Consider the following 12911-nt stretch of genomic DNA (forward strand, 5'->3'; position numbering starts at 1 on the left):
CCAGCAGTGAGAGGCCCGCGTACCGCAAAAAAAAAAAAAAAAAAAAAAAAAAAAAAAATTGGTATCTTGGGAAATCAAGGTGTGAATGTTCTAGCAAGTCTCTTAGAAAATACAAAACCTAACAGTCAGGCCAGGCATTAGATCTGCTCTGCATACAGTTGGCTATCACAGCCCACGCCAAAGCTCTGGAGCCATTATGCACGAGAACAAGCGTGGCCTCACCAACGTGGGGCTATAGTTCTCTGCCGCGGGTTCCACAAGGACCAGAGTCTCTCTGCCACCAGGTAGTGGGCTGTATGCATCCAGGTACTGGAGTCTGAATTTGGGCTAATATTTCCATGATTTTCACAAGAAAAACTGCCGTCACTGGCTAATGTCCAACACACTATCATCTGAGTCTGGGAAATGGGCGTGTCAGCTGCCATTGGTACAATTCTTCCCCTGGCATCTGGTATGGTTTTGATTCATTTGAGATGTACCCAGTAAGGACATATGCTACCTAGTGCCTTGGGTAGGAGTCCAACTTGGGTCGTGCTGGTCACCGGACCACGACCCAGGCCACCCCCTGCATTCACCTGGCCTTTTCTGCATATTTGCCATATCTACTCCTTCTGAGCCTCTGCTCATGCTGGGACCCCTCCCAGAACGCTGTCCCACTTTGATTCCATCCTTCCTAGTGTGTAAGTAGCAGGCTGAGAATTGTTTCTTTTGCAATTGCGTTTTTCTCTCCACAAGCTGGACTGACGCTTTTCAAGGACAGGGACTTTGTCTGTAGGGAACACAGGTGTCCTGTGATCCAGTTTATTTAGTCCCTTCAATACTACTACTATAATTGCTACTGTTTATTCAGAGCCTACCATGTGCCAAATACAACGTAACTGCTTTACACACATCAGCTCACTTAACCCTCACTATGGTCTGAAGAAGGTTTGAAAATTATTCCCATTTTTAACAGATGAGAAAAGCGAGGCTCCGGCACGTTAAGCGATACACACAAAATCACAGAGCTAATGAGAGATGGAGCTGAGATTCAAGCCTACGTCTTCTCATTGCTAAGCCTACTCTACCACCCAACCTTTTAAGAACCCAGAGAAACTGGTTTTGATTCTTTGTTGTCTCCACAAGAGACAACAACTGGCAAAGACCTTTCTGAAATCAAAACATCAAATAGTCTGTACCGAATTCTTCTGCTGTCCCAAACTCAACGTGGGATGCTGGCGGTGGGGTGCAGACCAAAAAGCATGCAAGGCCGTTGTTGTTCCCAAGTCCTAACAGTCTCGTTGAGGAAATCAGACCCACACAGAACCAACTAGGATAAGTGTAAGCAGTGAGAAGTGTAGGGTACCAGCAGGGTGGGAGCTCAGGGACTCCTGGAGGGGCGGGTGCCTGGGCTGGGGCCTGAAGGACAGGCAGGTAGTCAGCAATTTCGAGGAGGATGCTCTGCCACGTGGGGGAAGATGGCGTGAACAAAGGCTCCGGAAGGAAGAGGGGATGTTTGGGAAAGGGTGAGAAGACCTGGCAGACTCAAGGAGGGGCCTTGTCTGGGGTGAGCTGGGCAAGGGGGCTGGGAAGTGGGCTGGGATCAGAAACGTGAGCAATAGGAACACATCCCCCTGCTATGGAGGCCATTCCCTGGCGGGGGAGATAAAGATGTGGGCAGACTCACACTTTCTCCTGGTATTCCTGGGAAACCTGTGATTCCAGGGGACCCCTTCAGGCCGGGTAAGCCCCGTAGTCCTGTGGAGCCAGGGGGGCCTGGTCTCCCACTAAGTCCCTTGACGACGCTGGGGAAGCCAGGAGCTCCAGGCAAGCCTGGTGGCCCGGGGCGGCCAGCCTCACCTTTGTCACCTGGGAAAGAAGCAAAAGTCTTGGGGAAAGACTCGAGGCAAGAGAAAATCTGCTCTCCAAGGTGCAGGTGCCCTGGGTCAAAGGCGGCCAAAGTGCAAGCTTGGGGACAGTTAGCTTAGCGGGGGGAGTGGGGATAGAGGGAGGCGCCTCACTGGGAAAGCCACTCAGTGCCCATCCCCACTGTCTGCCAGGCCCTTCCAGGGATACAGCCGCCCGTGGTTCAAAAACGGAGTTCCACAGTGGCAATGAAAATTGGCAGGCTCACAGTCTAGGCCCCCCTCAGGCCCAGGGAAGGCAGCCTCCGTGGATCCCCAGCTGCCACCCATACTGCTGCTCTGGGGGTTCTTGTTCTGTGGGGCCTTTTCTCAGGAAAGAAGTTGAATTTGGTCATAAAAACTGTCTTGGGCATTTCTCCTGCCCATTCCCTGCCCCAGCACCTCTGGGCCCAGGAAATCCGATGGATCCAGCTGAGCCCTGAGAGCCTTTGTCTCCTGTGAGGTGGAGGTTCAGCACGGGAAGTCTGGGGCTGGGTACTCCGACTGGCCCCGGGTCGCCTCTGTCTCCTGCAGGGATGGAGATCATGAGAGCCGTGTGAGCGGGAGCTTAGACACGAGGTCAGGCACGGGCTGACCGCTCATATCAGCTCTGTCCGCCCCACCCCAGGCCCCCTTTCTGGGCTCTTCCACCTTCTTCCCCGCCCCTGTTTCCCCAGCTTTGCATTAATGTGCACGCCCTCTCCGACTCCTTCGACAAGCTCAAGGTCCACCTGCACCTTTAGACCCTACTCAAGACCCTTCTCCGTTGAGCATCGGGAATGTGTGTCCAGGCCTCTAACATGCAGTAGTAACTCAGAGTGATTAGGTCTTTTGGTTTAAAAGGACTTCATTCAGAAACCTCAAATCTTATTATCTAACACAGGGTTGATAAAAGCCACATGAAGGACAAAGTTGATAAACAAAATGTACCTTGGGAAGCATGGGTGGCAATTCCAGAATTCGATTCCCCAGCTCACCTTTTTCACCCCTGCACCTTTAGACCCTACTCAAAACCCTTCTCCGTTGAGCATCATCGGGAATGTGTGTCCAGGCCTCTAACATGCAGTAGTAACTCAGAGTGATTAGGTCTTTTGGTTTAAAAGGACTTCATTCAGAAACCTCAAATCTTATTATCTAACACAGGGTTGATAAAAGCCACATGAAGGACAAAGTTGATAAACAAAATGTACCTTGGGAAGCATGGGTGGCAATTCCAGAATTCGATTCCCCAGCTCACCTTTTTCACCAGGGCTACCAGCCTGTCCAGATGGTCCAACTCTTCCCACCGACCCAGGAATTCCCTTTAATCCACTTGCACCAGGAATACCAGGGAGACCTGGAATCCCTGGAAAACCTATCAGTCCAACAGATCCCTTCTCACCTGTTGAGAAACAAGAACTTCTATTATTATCCCTGTTTGATATATAAGAAAATAGAAGCTCAGAGACGTTAATTAACTCACCCAAAGTCACACAGCTAGGAAGTTGCAGAGAAGGGATTCAAACCCAAGTTTCTCTAACCCCAAAGCCCAAGCTCTTAGTACATGTTATGCTACTTCCCTGAACAGGGACATTGTACTAAGCACCAGAAAGGAAAGAAGAGGTGGGTACCTCTCTTATGGTTTGCCAAGTTAGAGCTCATGTTTGGCACAGGAGGAAAAAAAAAAAAAATCCTATGGCCAGGAGGCAGGGAGATGAGCTCTAGCCTGGTGCTGTTGCTAACCAGTTGTGTGACCTTGGACCAGTCACTTTCCCACCCCTGCCCAACCTCTGGTGTCTAGCAGGACAGTCACAGGAGTTGAGAGCTATCAGGCTCTATGGTAGAAGTTGTGCAAATGAGTAACCTTGGTGTGGCTGTTCCTGTCTTGGGCTCCCTGCCCATGCTATTCAGCCCAGTGATCCACCCAGCAGGCAGGGAAGGTGACTCACCTTGGGTGGGGTTCCTCCTTTAGCACTAGCCTTGTCCAACTATCTTGCCGAAAAAGCCCTGCCCACCTCCCTCCCCATTCCCCTTTCCCAGGCAGTGAGGAGGGAGGGGGTGAGCTGGGCAGCATGGCAGCTCCTTTTTGTCCCCCACTGGTGCCTTCCTGATACCTTCACTTACCCTTCGGACCTGGCAGTCCTGGCAGTCCAGTGGCCCCTGGCAAGCCGGAGTTCCCCAGGAAGCCAATTAGCCCTGGAGGTCCCGGAAGGCCTTTCAGCCCAGACAGGCCTCTCTTTCCAGCTGATGCAGGGGGACCTATATCGCCTCTTGGACCTTTCTTGCCAGGATGTCCTGAATCAGTACAGGAGAGAACACAAGACAGCCATCAAGTGAGACTCTGTCCAGATCTGGGCCACTGCCCATTCCCATGGCTTCTGGTTGGTTGGCTTGTTGGCGTTTATAAACTGCCCTTTAACAGTGGCTTAGGCAGGCTGCTAACAGGCAGAGTTCTTAGTTGGCTGAAGCATTAGCACCTACCACCCAGGGCGCCCCGCCAATGGCGACTTCTTTCAACATGGCACTGTAGCTGGCGGGGGCGGCGAGCGGGGGGAGCAAACCCCTTCTGATGATAACTCTTCCCCCTTCATGAATGTGGTTCACACTTTAGCCTCTGAATGGAGCTCTGGGAAGCCAGGGTGGCAACTGGACTCTAGTTTCCTGGTACTTCCAGTTTGAATCACTCCACAATGGCTGTTTCCTGAGCCAATGGGTGAAGTAGAGGTTAAAGCCAAGCCATTGTTTCAGCCTCCCAGGGAGCCATGGATACAGGGCTGCCCTTTTAATCCCTCATGCAAGCAGTTAAGTCAGCCAGTTCCTTGGCATTAGGGTTGAAAGACCCCCTAGTGCCAAGTACTGTAGAAATCCCCAAGGTCCATCTGGTATCCGAGGTATTCTGAAACTTCTTTCACCAGGCTTTAAGTTGCTCAATGGGATTAACCTCCTGAGCTGCTGCCAAAGTGGAATGTTCAGGTACAAAGCAAGGAAATTAAAAAACCAAAGGATTAAATCAGTGACGACAGAGGTATTTGGGCCCCCAAGGACCTAAATGAATGGCTGACTTGGCCTTCTATGGATTGAAAAGCATCAAGTAGCTGCGAGCCCCAGGATTCTAATGGGAGGCTGTGAAGGGGATTTCACAACAAGGGAAGGAAATTCAATGGGGGCCAACCCCACAGCATGAGTTCAGGGACCCCTGGCCTTGCCAGGTTATAGTGTATATAGTAAGATAATTCCCCAAGAGGCCAAGCTAGTGGGAGTGTTAGTCTGTGAGCTTGTGTGCTGTTTTCTCACCTGGACAGCCTATGTGAAGACCCCAGAAACACAGAAGGACAAAGGGGATAAAAAAGATATTAGTTGCTCTGCGAAAACTCAACTTCAGTCACGTGGCTGGGAGTCGGAGCGGACAGCAGGGTGAGGAGGGGGGTGTGAGAAAAAGGCAAGCTGCAAACAGTAGGCTGGAACCAGAGGCTGTCAGGCCCCGCTGTGGAGTGAAAGACACTTTGGCCCTGGGTCCTCAGGGGCCTGCTGGCCCGAGAGGCAGGCCGCCAGCACGGTGGTCAGCCTCTCTGCCTGAGCTCCTCGCTCGGCCCCAGTGCGGGCGGTGGAGAGGGCCGAGGCCCACCTGCAGAAGGAGGGCAGGAAGGCAGGAGGGAGGCTGAAGCCTGAAAAGGGGGACTGAGGCCATGGGGGAGGGGCGGGGAATGATCATATTTTGGGGTCACGTTTTGGAGGCTAAACTGCAGCAATCGGTTCGGCTTGGCGCTGCGAGGGTGACTTGAGATGTGAAACTTGAGAGGTTAGGAAAGTCAGTCTCCTTCTCAACTCTGACCCTGTCACGCTGCTGCTACTGTCCCTCAGGGCGCCGGGCTGGGGCGGGGGAGAGGAGGGGAGGGCTTAGCTTAAGTCTGTCAAGATGGGGCTCCTCCTCCGAAGGACCTACCTGAAGCGCCTGGAAAGCCTGGTGCTCCTGGGAGCCCGGGTTTGCCCTTGATGCCGAATAGACCACCAGACCCCCGGGGGCCTGGCTGTCCTGCGCGGCCTGGTACTCCAGGGCTGCCCCGCTCACCTTTGGGGCCGAGCAAGCCCGACTTCCCAAGCAAACCTAAGGAAAGGAAGGGCCAGACAATTACAGCCTGGACTGATAGCAGGGACCGATTGCCAAACCAACTTCCAGCGGAAGAGCCTGCCCAGGATGCACCCCACGTGCCACTGTCTTGTCAGCTCCAGCCTTGTTGCTAATCACAGGCTCTGCAAGAAATCTGACTATGGATTATAGACACTTCTGGAATTACTAAGACAGGAGAATGGACACAGGTGATTTAAGAAGAAGTTCCACAAAGGGAAGGACAGAACAAAATGACTTTTCATTTCAAGGCCCTAATTAATCCATCACCCCAGAGTCATGCAAGTATAGCAGTTACTGAAAAGCTTTCTGTGGACTGTCAAATAAGTGGGGCAAAGAGAGTCACCCTTGGGTCCTGTAAGGCCAGAGTCTCCAGGAACTCCTCTGTCCCCTGGCAGTCCCTGTAGGCCTTGCTCCCCAGGAGCACCGTTTTCAGCACCAATGATGTCACCAGGGGCTCCCTTGGGACCTGGTAAGCCAGGACTGCCAACTTGCCCAGGCAAGCCATCTTTTCCAGGGAGCCCAGGAAATCCAGGCAAGCCCTTCTCTCCACGAGGTCCAGGAAATCCTAAATGTAAAGAGGCAAAAATAAAAGGTCATGGAGGTTTAGAAGTGATAGGTTTGGAGAGAGGACTCTGACACAGGTTTTTTTTTCCCTACTACGAAAGCTAACGTATTAGTAATGTGTGTTGCTTCCCTTAAAGGTCAGGAGTCTCTGGTCCTGGGAAGACTTGCCCAGTGGCAGGGACTACCCCGTGTGCCCTGGAGGAGGTTCTAGCTCAGCGGGCAGAGCTCAGCAACCCGCTCCTGGGGAGCCTACAGTGGCCAAAGAGCACAGGTTACGCCCGGGACCTCCTGTCAAAGGCCTGGTCTCTTCCGGAGTCGTCTGACTCCTGCCTAGTCACGCCTCCCTCTTTCTGGGTGGCGGAGGGATCTGCAGCACTGATCAGCCCGAGGGAACGTGACCGAAGATGAGCCTCATGCCGTAGAGCAAGGGTGGTTCTCAAACAGAGAATGCATCAGAATCCTTTGGGGCAGAGGTGCTTGGGAAAAGCCAGACTGCGGGGCCCACCCGCAGAGCTTCTGATCAGTAACTCTGCCAAGGGGCCAAGGCACTGCGTTACTACCAAGTTCCCAGGTGATGCTGGCGCTTCTGGCCGAGGGAACAGTTTGAGAACCACTGGTGCAGTGCAGAACAATGAAGCTCAGGTTGGAATGACAGGGTGTGAGCGAAGGCTTTGCAATACGACAACTTCCCTCTCACTCATCTGAATCTCCTTCTCTGACCTTTAAGGAGTTGATCCAGGAAACTGCCATAGAACTTGCAGTCAGACCACGTAGCAGAGTCCTAGCTCTGTCACCAGTGACCTTGTGATCTCAGGTGAGTCACCTTCCATATGAGCCTCAGTTTCCTCCTCTGAAAGTGAAGGGGTTGGCCCAGCTCAGCACAAATGGCCCTTATTGCTCTGAGATGCTGGCATTCTATAGCTCTAAGCTCTCTTGCCTGAGTATGAAATCAAAACCATCCCACTTACACCAGAGCACAGACCTAACTTCCTATAGTGGGTGGATGGCTACCACAATCCAAACACACACTCACACAAAAGGAGAAGCAGGTGAGGAGAAGCTCCTTTTCTTACCTGGCAATTCAGGGAGGTGAACCAATCCTGGACTTCCGGGCTCTCCTTTATTTCCACGCAATCCAGGCTGGCCTGGAGTCCCAGGGAGGCCACGGGCCCCGTTAGGGCCTGAAAACCCAAATGTGAGTGGTTAAGGGGAAAGGAAAGTAGGTGTGGCTAGCCATGATTTGTGATGTCCAGTCAAGAATCCTAGTCTCGGGAATTCCCTGCTGGTCCAGTGGTTAGGACTCCGTGCTTTCACTGCTGAGGGTGTGGGTTTGATCCCTGGTTGGGGAACTAAGATCCCACAAGCTGCGCGGTGCGGCCAAAAAGCAAAAAATATTCTAGGCTCTTGGAGAGCCTCTCTTATTCTCACCTCCCCACACAGCCCTCTCTAGCAGCCATTCTATTTCCTCAACCCTCAAGGCCGCCCTCTCAGGAGGAATGTGGATCCTCAAATGCTACTGGGCTATCCTCAGCTTCCTTTGGTGCATGGCCCTTACAAGTGTGCTCGGTGGCTTTTTCTGGCCTCATTCCATACCTGGGAATCCGGGAGCTCCTGGGAATCCTGATGGACCGTATGGCCCAGGAATAATACAAGGCAAGGTGATACCTGTAAATGGTAACATGTAAGCAAGTGGTGAACCCCCTGAGTCAGGGGCGATTTCCCCCTAGCATGCTCCTTTACTCCCATTCCATCGAATGGAACAGCGAAGTTATTCTTCCCACCAAGAAGCTGGGAGCCCATGCAGCAAAATCGTAGCATCAGAAGCGCTTGGGAGTTACTCCTAGTGCAATTTCTCACAGATAAGAATGCCCCTAGTGTCCAAGTCAGGACATCTCATTCTGACAAAGTTTCCTGTTGTGTAGGAAGAGCAGCAAACGGCAGTTGCCTATTCACCCTGCCTTCAGATGGAGCCCCTCCCTAGGATGCGGGCTTGGTGTTAATTATTATGCCTACATCACTAGATTGGAGCGTTTGAAGCCAACACCCCTCAAGTTCAGATGACTGCTCTTTTCTTGGAATGAGGCTTTTCCCAAACCACTGGGTTCTTTTGACACATGTTATTTGAGATCTACTGAAACCTATTGATTGTCCTTGGTCAGATGGACCCATACGTCTGTACCAGGTAAACACTGAAGGCCACTCTCTTGGCCATGGCAGACAGTGACCCTTCCCTCAACTCCTCATTTGAAACTGTCAACTCTGCTACTCAGGGAGCAGGGGTAGTCAATTTCACTATTCAAGACATTGAAATTGACCTGCGGAGCCCTTCCCCCGGCAAATTCTTCCTTGCTCACTCATAGTGCAAATAAAGAGACTGTAAGATCACAGGGGGGGAGGTTTAATAAAATACCAGTGAACGAATTGTTAGTTGGCTCCTTCAAATGCCATTTATAAACAATTGCTAATTAAAATCAGTCTTGCCTACTCATTAAAACAATCCCCTGAGATCCACTTTAAGCCAGAGTCCACAGTTCTAATAAACTGCTGTAGCTTTTGCCTGTACGTAAAATAAATCACAAATTGCATCTCTTAAAGATATGTATACAACCTATGATTCAGACTGCTTACTGAACTGGCTGGCATTCCTCCTCCAGTCCCGCTTCCATTTTCCAATTTAAAGGCTTGATGGCATTTTAGCCCACCTGTTCTAGTCCTAAATCAAAATTGGGAATTGAAGAGTATAACGTATTGGTTAAGAGGTTGGGCTCTGAAGCCAGACAGAGCTGAGCTTGCATCGTGGTTCTGCTACTAACTAGTTGTATGAGCAAGATACTCAACCTCTCTGAGCCTCATGTGTAAAACTGGAGCTACTTACATCATATGGTGCTTGTGAGGATTATATGGAATAGTGTTAACAGCACTTAGCACAGCGCCTGGCACCCTGGTATGTGCTCAGTGAATACTAGTGTTTTAGTATCTTACTTAAGGAGGAGTATTCAGAAGAGCTCCCGCAAGGCCATCCCCTGGATTCTACCTCAGTCAGGTTAGTGCCACTACTTTGTAGCCTGGGCAGCAACTCTCTGCCTTCTAGACCTCAGGCTCCTATAGTTCTATTTTCACAGGTGGAAAGATGGCCACAAGCCTGATCTTCCTCCATAGGTAGTGATACCCATCTCCATCCTGCCAGAGGTTGAAATGATGGAGCTATTTTGGAGGGCTATTTCCCTACTGCGGAAATATGCTTTATGAGCGAGCATCTCATGAGGGATGAGATGCTTCATGGCGAGAGGGCTGCCAGTCCTGTGCTCGGCTTTGGACTAGGCTGAAGAACTGCCTCGCTAGATGGTATCATGAGAGGGACCCTGCAGAAAACTCTCCTGCCCCAACTATTTCAGTAGCTGATTGACTCATTAGAGTCAATGTGTCAAATGTGTCAAACATTGTAGTTCCATTGCTTTATGTCTTAAAAAAACAAACTGGATAAAATACAAATATCTCTGGGCCAGGTCCAAACATGAAGCCATCCATCTTCAATTTATCAGATCTGTTTCATAGATTCTTTTCACCTGTGATAGCCAGAGCAAAACAAAATCTTTAGAAGATGGGGCCAAGGACAGGCATCTGGAAAGGTTCCAGGGCAGGAAAAATACTTAGAAAAGGGAAGATGAGTAGACCCCAGAGGAAATCAAGGACATACTTCCCTTTGCGTCAGACCAGTCCTGTACAACACACCACATTTGTGTATTGCAAGCAGAGGGTCAAAACGCTGAGAAGGTAAGGACTTCAAGTCATACTGCTATCTGACTCTTTTACTTTACATTCCTGAATTCTGAGCCTTCTCCCCAACAAAGCAGAAACCAGCTCTACCCTTGCTCTGTTTTATAAGTGCAACAAGTGACCTAGTTATTCAGAATTTTCCCCATTAATGACAAAATTCATCTTCAGAATAAAAAAGCACCTCTGGTTATCAAGATTCTAACATCTCAGTTGATTCTGGTTCCAATGAATAAATATCAGACATGTGTGGCTCCTTCCAGGTACCTCCCAAGGCAAGTCATGGCCTCAGTTAAGTTCATAAATGAAGATGCTCAAGGAAGAGATCAGCCAAGCCATCAACATGCACAGTGAAGGAGACCAGCCCCTCGCAGAGACTGCATGCCCACTTCCTCTATCCTCCCTCCCAGTAGAGGTGTGCCAAGGAGACTTTGCAGCGGTGTCAGCGTGAGTCTTTGCACCCCAGCCTTAGGATCACCTCTCCCCAGCCCGGGCCTCCAGTGTGGTGCTCAGGCCACTGTGAATGTCTGAGATTAAGTGAACAAAAAGGAAGGCGGGCGGGGGTTGCCATCATTGGTGTTTGAGAACCTCTAGACCTAACTACCTCTCACCTCCCTCTGTGTCTAAGTCTCCTCGCCCAACCTTCTCCCTGCAGCAGCAGTCACCTAGACCAGACAAGTAAAGAAGAAAATTAAGCCGGGGCAGAAGTTCCTTGAGGCCCAAGGGAAGTCTTGTCTGTAGCCCACCGATCAAATTCCCTGCCTGGACTGAGTCGAGAAAGCTGGCATCCACACAGGATCAAGGACACGGTAGCCGCTGCAGTGATAAGCAGGGTGATTGATTACTAGGAGCATCTGGATCAGAGCCTCTTTGGAAACAGCCAGTTGTCTCCTTGCCCAGGATTTGTAATAATTCACACTATTAGGTTGAAAGGTTTCTGATGACTTCATTCCCTTTCCTGGCAGTGTAGTTGTCCTAGCCTGAGCCACCACCAGTTGGAGTGAGTACCTTTAGGAACAGCATCTTCATCTATCATGGCAACAGTAATAGCCATAATGCAAATGTTTAGGGCCCACAGGTTAGGTGTTTTTACAATTGTGTGGAAAGAAAGCTAGGTTTGAGGAGTTATATTTGGTGGCTGTAGAGAGAAAAAGAAAGCTAATGCTCTTAATTGAAGGAATTTTTTGGAAAGTCTTGGTATTGCAACAAGAACATTTTCTGCATAAGGCATCTCCCAGGCTATAGCTTTCTAGATCACTAGTTTCCTGAGAACTTTCTGGGTCCAGGGATAGTGAAGTTTGGGACAGAAATGTTCCTATGGGCTTCCTTCTGTTTCCAAGCAGTTGGAATGTTGATAATATCCAGATTTGAGCGTATCTAAGTTTATAGGCACCATGTTAATATAACTCAGTTTAAAACCTAGTGGCCTGCAAAATGGGTTGAACTAGAATGAAGACCCAATTGGCGGAGGGGCGGTGGAATGACCATGAATAATGTGTCTGGGAACAGAGCTGGAAGCAAAACTGTAGCTGACACCAGGACTTCCAAAAGGCCGAGTGGTTTTGTTTGACAAAATTCCTCACAGCCTTAATAGGGATACTGACTTGGACTGAAACACTGACTTGGGTTTAAGAATCTTGAATCATCCATCTTTAACTTGTACTGTAATCCTTATTATACCAATTCACAAAAATACATTTTAAAAGAAAAAAATTTTTACAAGACCTGGTATCTGTCTTCTTTTTTGTAATTCTTCAAGGTGATGAGGTGGAAAGAGGAGAAATAGGTCTAAGAAAAAGCTCCTTGGTTATGGAAAAGGCCCTTTCCTCTGTAAATGTGTATTAGTCTCCTGTGGAACAGTGCACTATACTAGGCAGGTTGAGAAACACTAAAAAGGATTACTCACCTTCCTTAGTATCCAGAGGCTTACAATGCATTTGGAAAAAGTAAAAGCATTAATGGAAGGAAATATATAATCTAACTGGCAAAGACATACTATAGGGGTCATGAGAAAGCTTAGTGGAAGAATTAGGGCCTATATCGAACCCTGAAAGTTGGATGGGATGTGAGTATATAGAGAAAGGAGGAAGAGTATTCAAGAAAAAGGCAACATGGGCAAAATCTTGGAGTTAGAAATGAATATATTGTTTATGGGGACAGGGAAATATACTGTTGTCTTAGTGTTTTGTTTTGTTTTAATCATGAAGAGTATGAGATAAAGTCAGGTTAGAAAGGTTGGTTGTGTCCATGTTTGGAGACTTCTGAATTCTAGGCTGAGGAGTTTGAACATTATCCTCTATTTAGTAGAGAACATTTGTGGCTTTGGACTAGGGGAGTAACATGATGGAACCAGCTCTTTACAGATTATTAAATTGGCAGCAGTGTTCATCGTGGAATTGAGTGGGGAAAGTCTAGAGGTAGGAAATGAAAAACTACTTAGGAAGTTGTCATCCATCCATCCATCCATCCATCCATCCATCTATTCATCCATCCATCCATCTATTCCAACAAGCATATAGGTGTTAGCTAGGCATGAGATAATGAGCTTAATACCAAGAAGAAGAAGGGAAGAATATAAGAGG

General features: G+C 49.3%; 1 protein-coding gene across 1 annotated transcript in view; it reads right to left on the reverse strand.

The window, feature by feature from the left end:
• Nucleotides 1-12911, reverse strand: part of COL4A6 (collagen type IV alpha 6 chain) — an 82588-nt gene that overhangs the window by 17973 nt on the left and 51704 nt on the right. The window contains exons 23-31 of the mRNA XM_024128062.3: nt 10941-10994; nt 8149-8220; nt 7629-7736; nt 6335-6556; nt 5806-5967; nt 3987-4157; nt 3121-3264; nt 2286-2411; nt 1667-1848 (exon numbers count right to left, since the gene is read on the reverse strand). Coding sequence (XP_023983830.1) covers nt 1667-1848; nt 2286-2411; nt 3121-3264; nt 3987-4157; nt 5806-5967; nt 6335-6556; nt 7629-7736; nt 8149-8220; nt 10941-10994 — 1241 coding nt within the window. The remainder of the gene's footprint in view (nt 1-1666; nt 1849-2285; nt 2412-3120; nt 3265-3986; nt 4158-5805; nt 5968-6334; nt 6557-7628; nt 7737-8148; nt 8221-10940; nt 10995-12911) is intronic.

Source organism: Physeter macrocephalus, chromosome 21, assembly GCF_002837175.3.
Source record: "Physeter macrocephalus isolate SW-GA chromosome 21, ASM283717v5, whole genome shotgun sequence".
In the NCBI taxonomy this organism is placed as follows: domain Eukaryota; kingdom Metazoa; phylum Chordata; class Mammalia; order Artiodactyla; family Physeteridae; genus Physeter; species Physeter macrocephalus.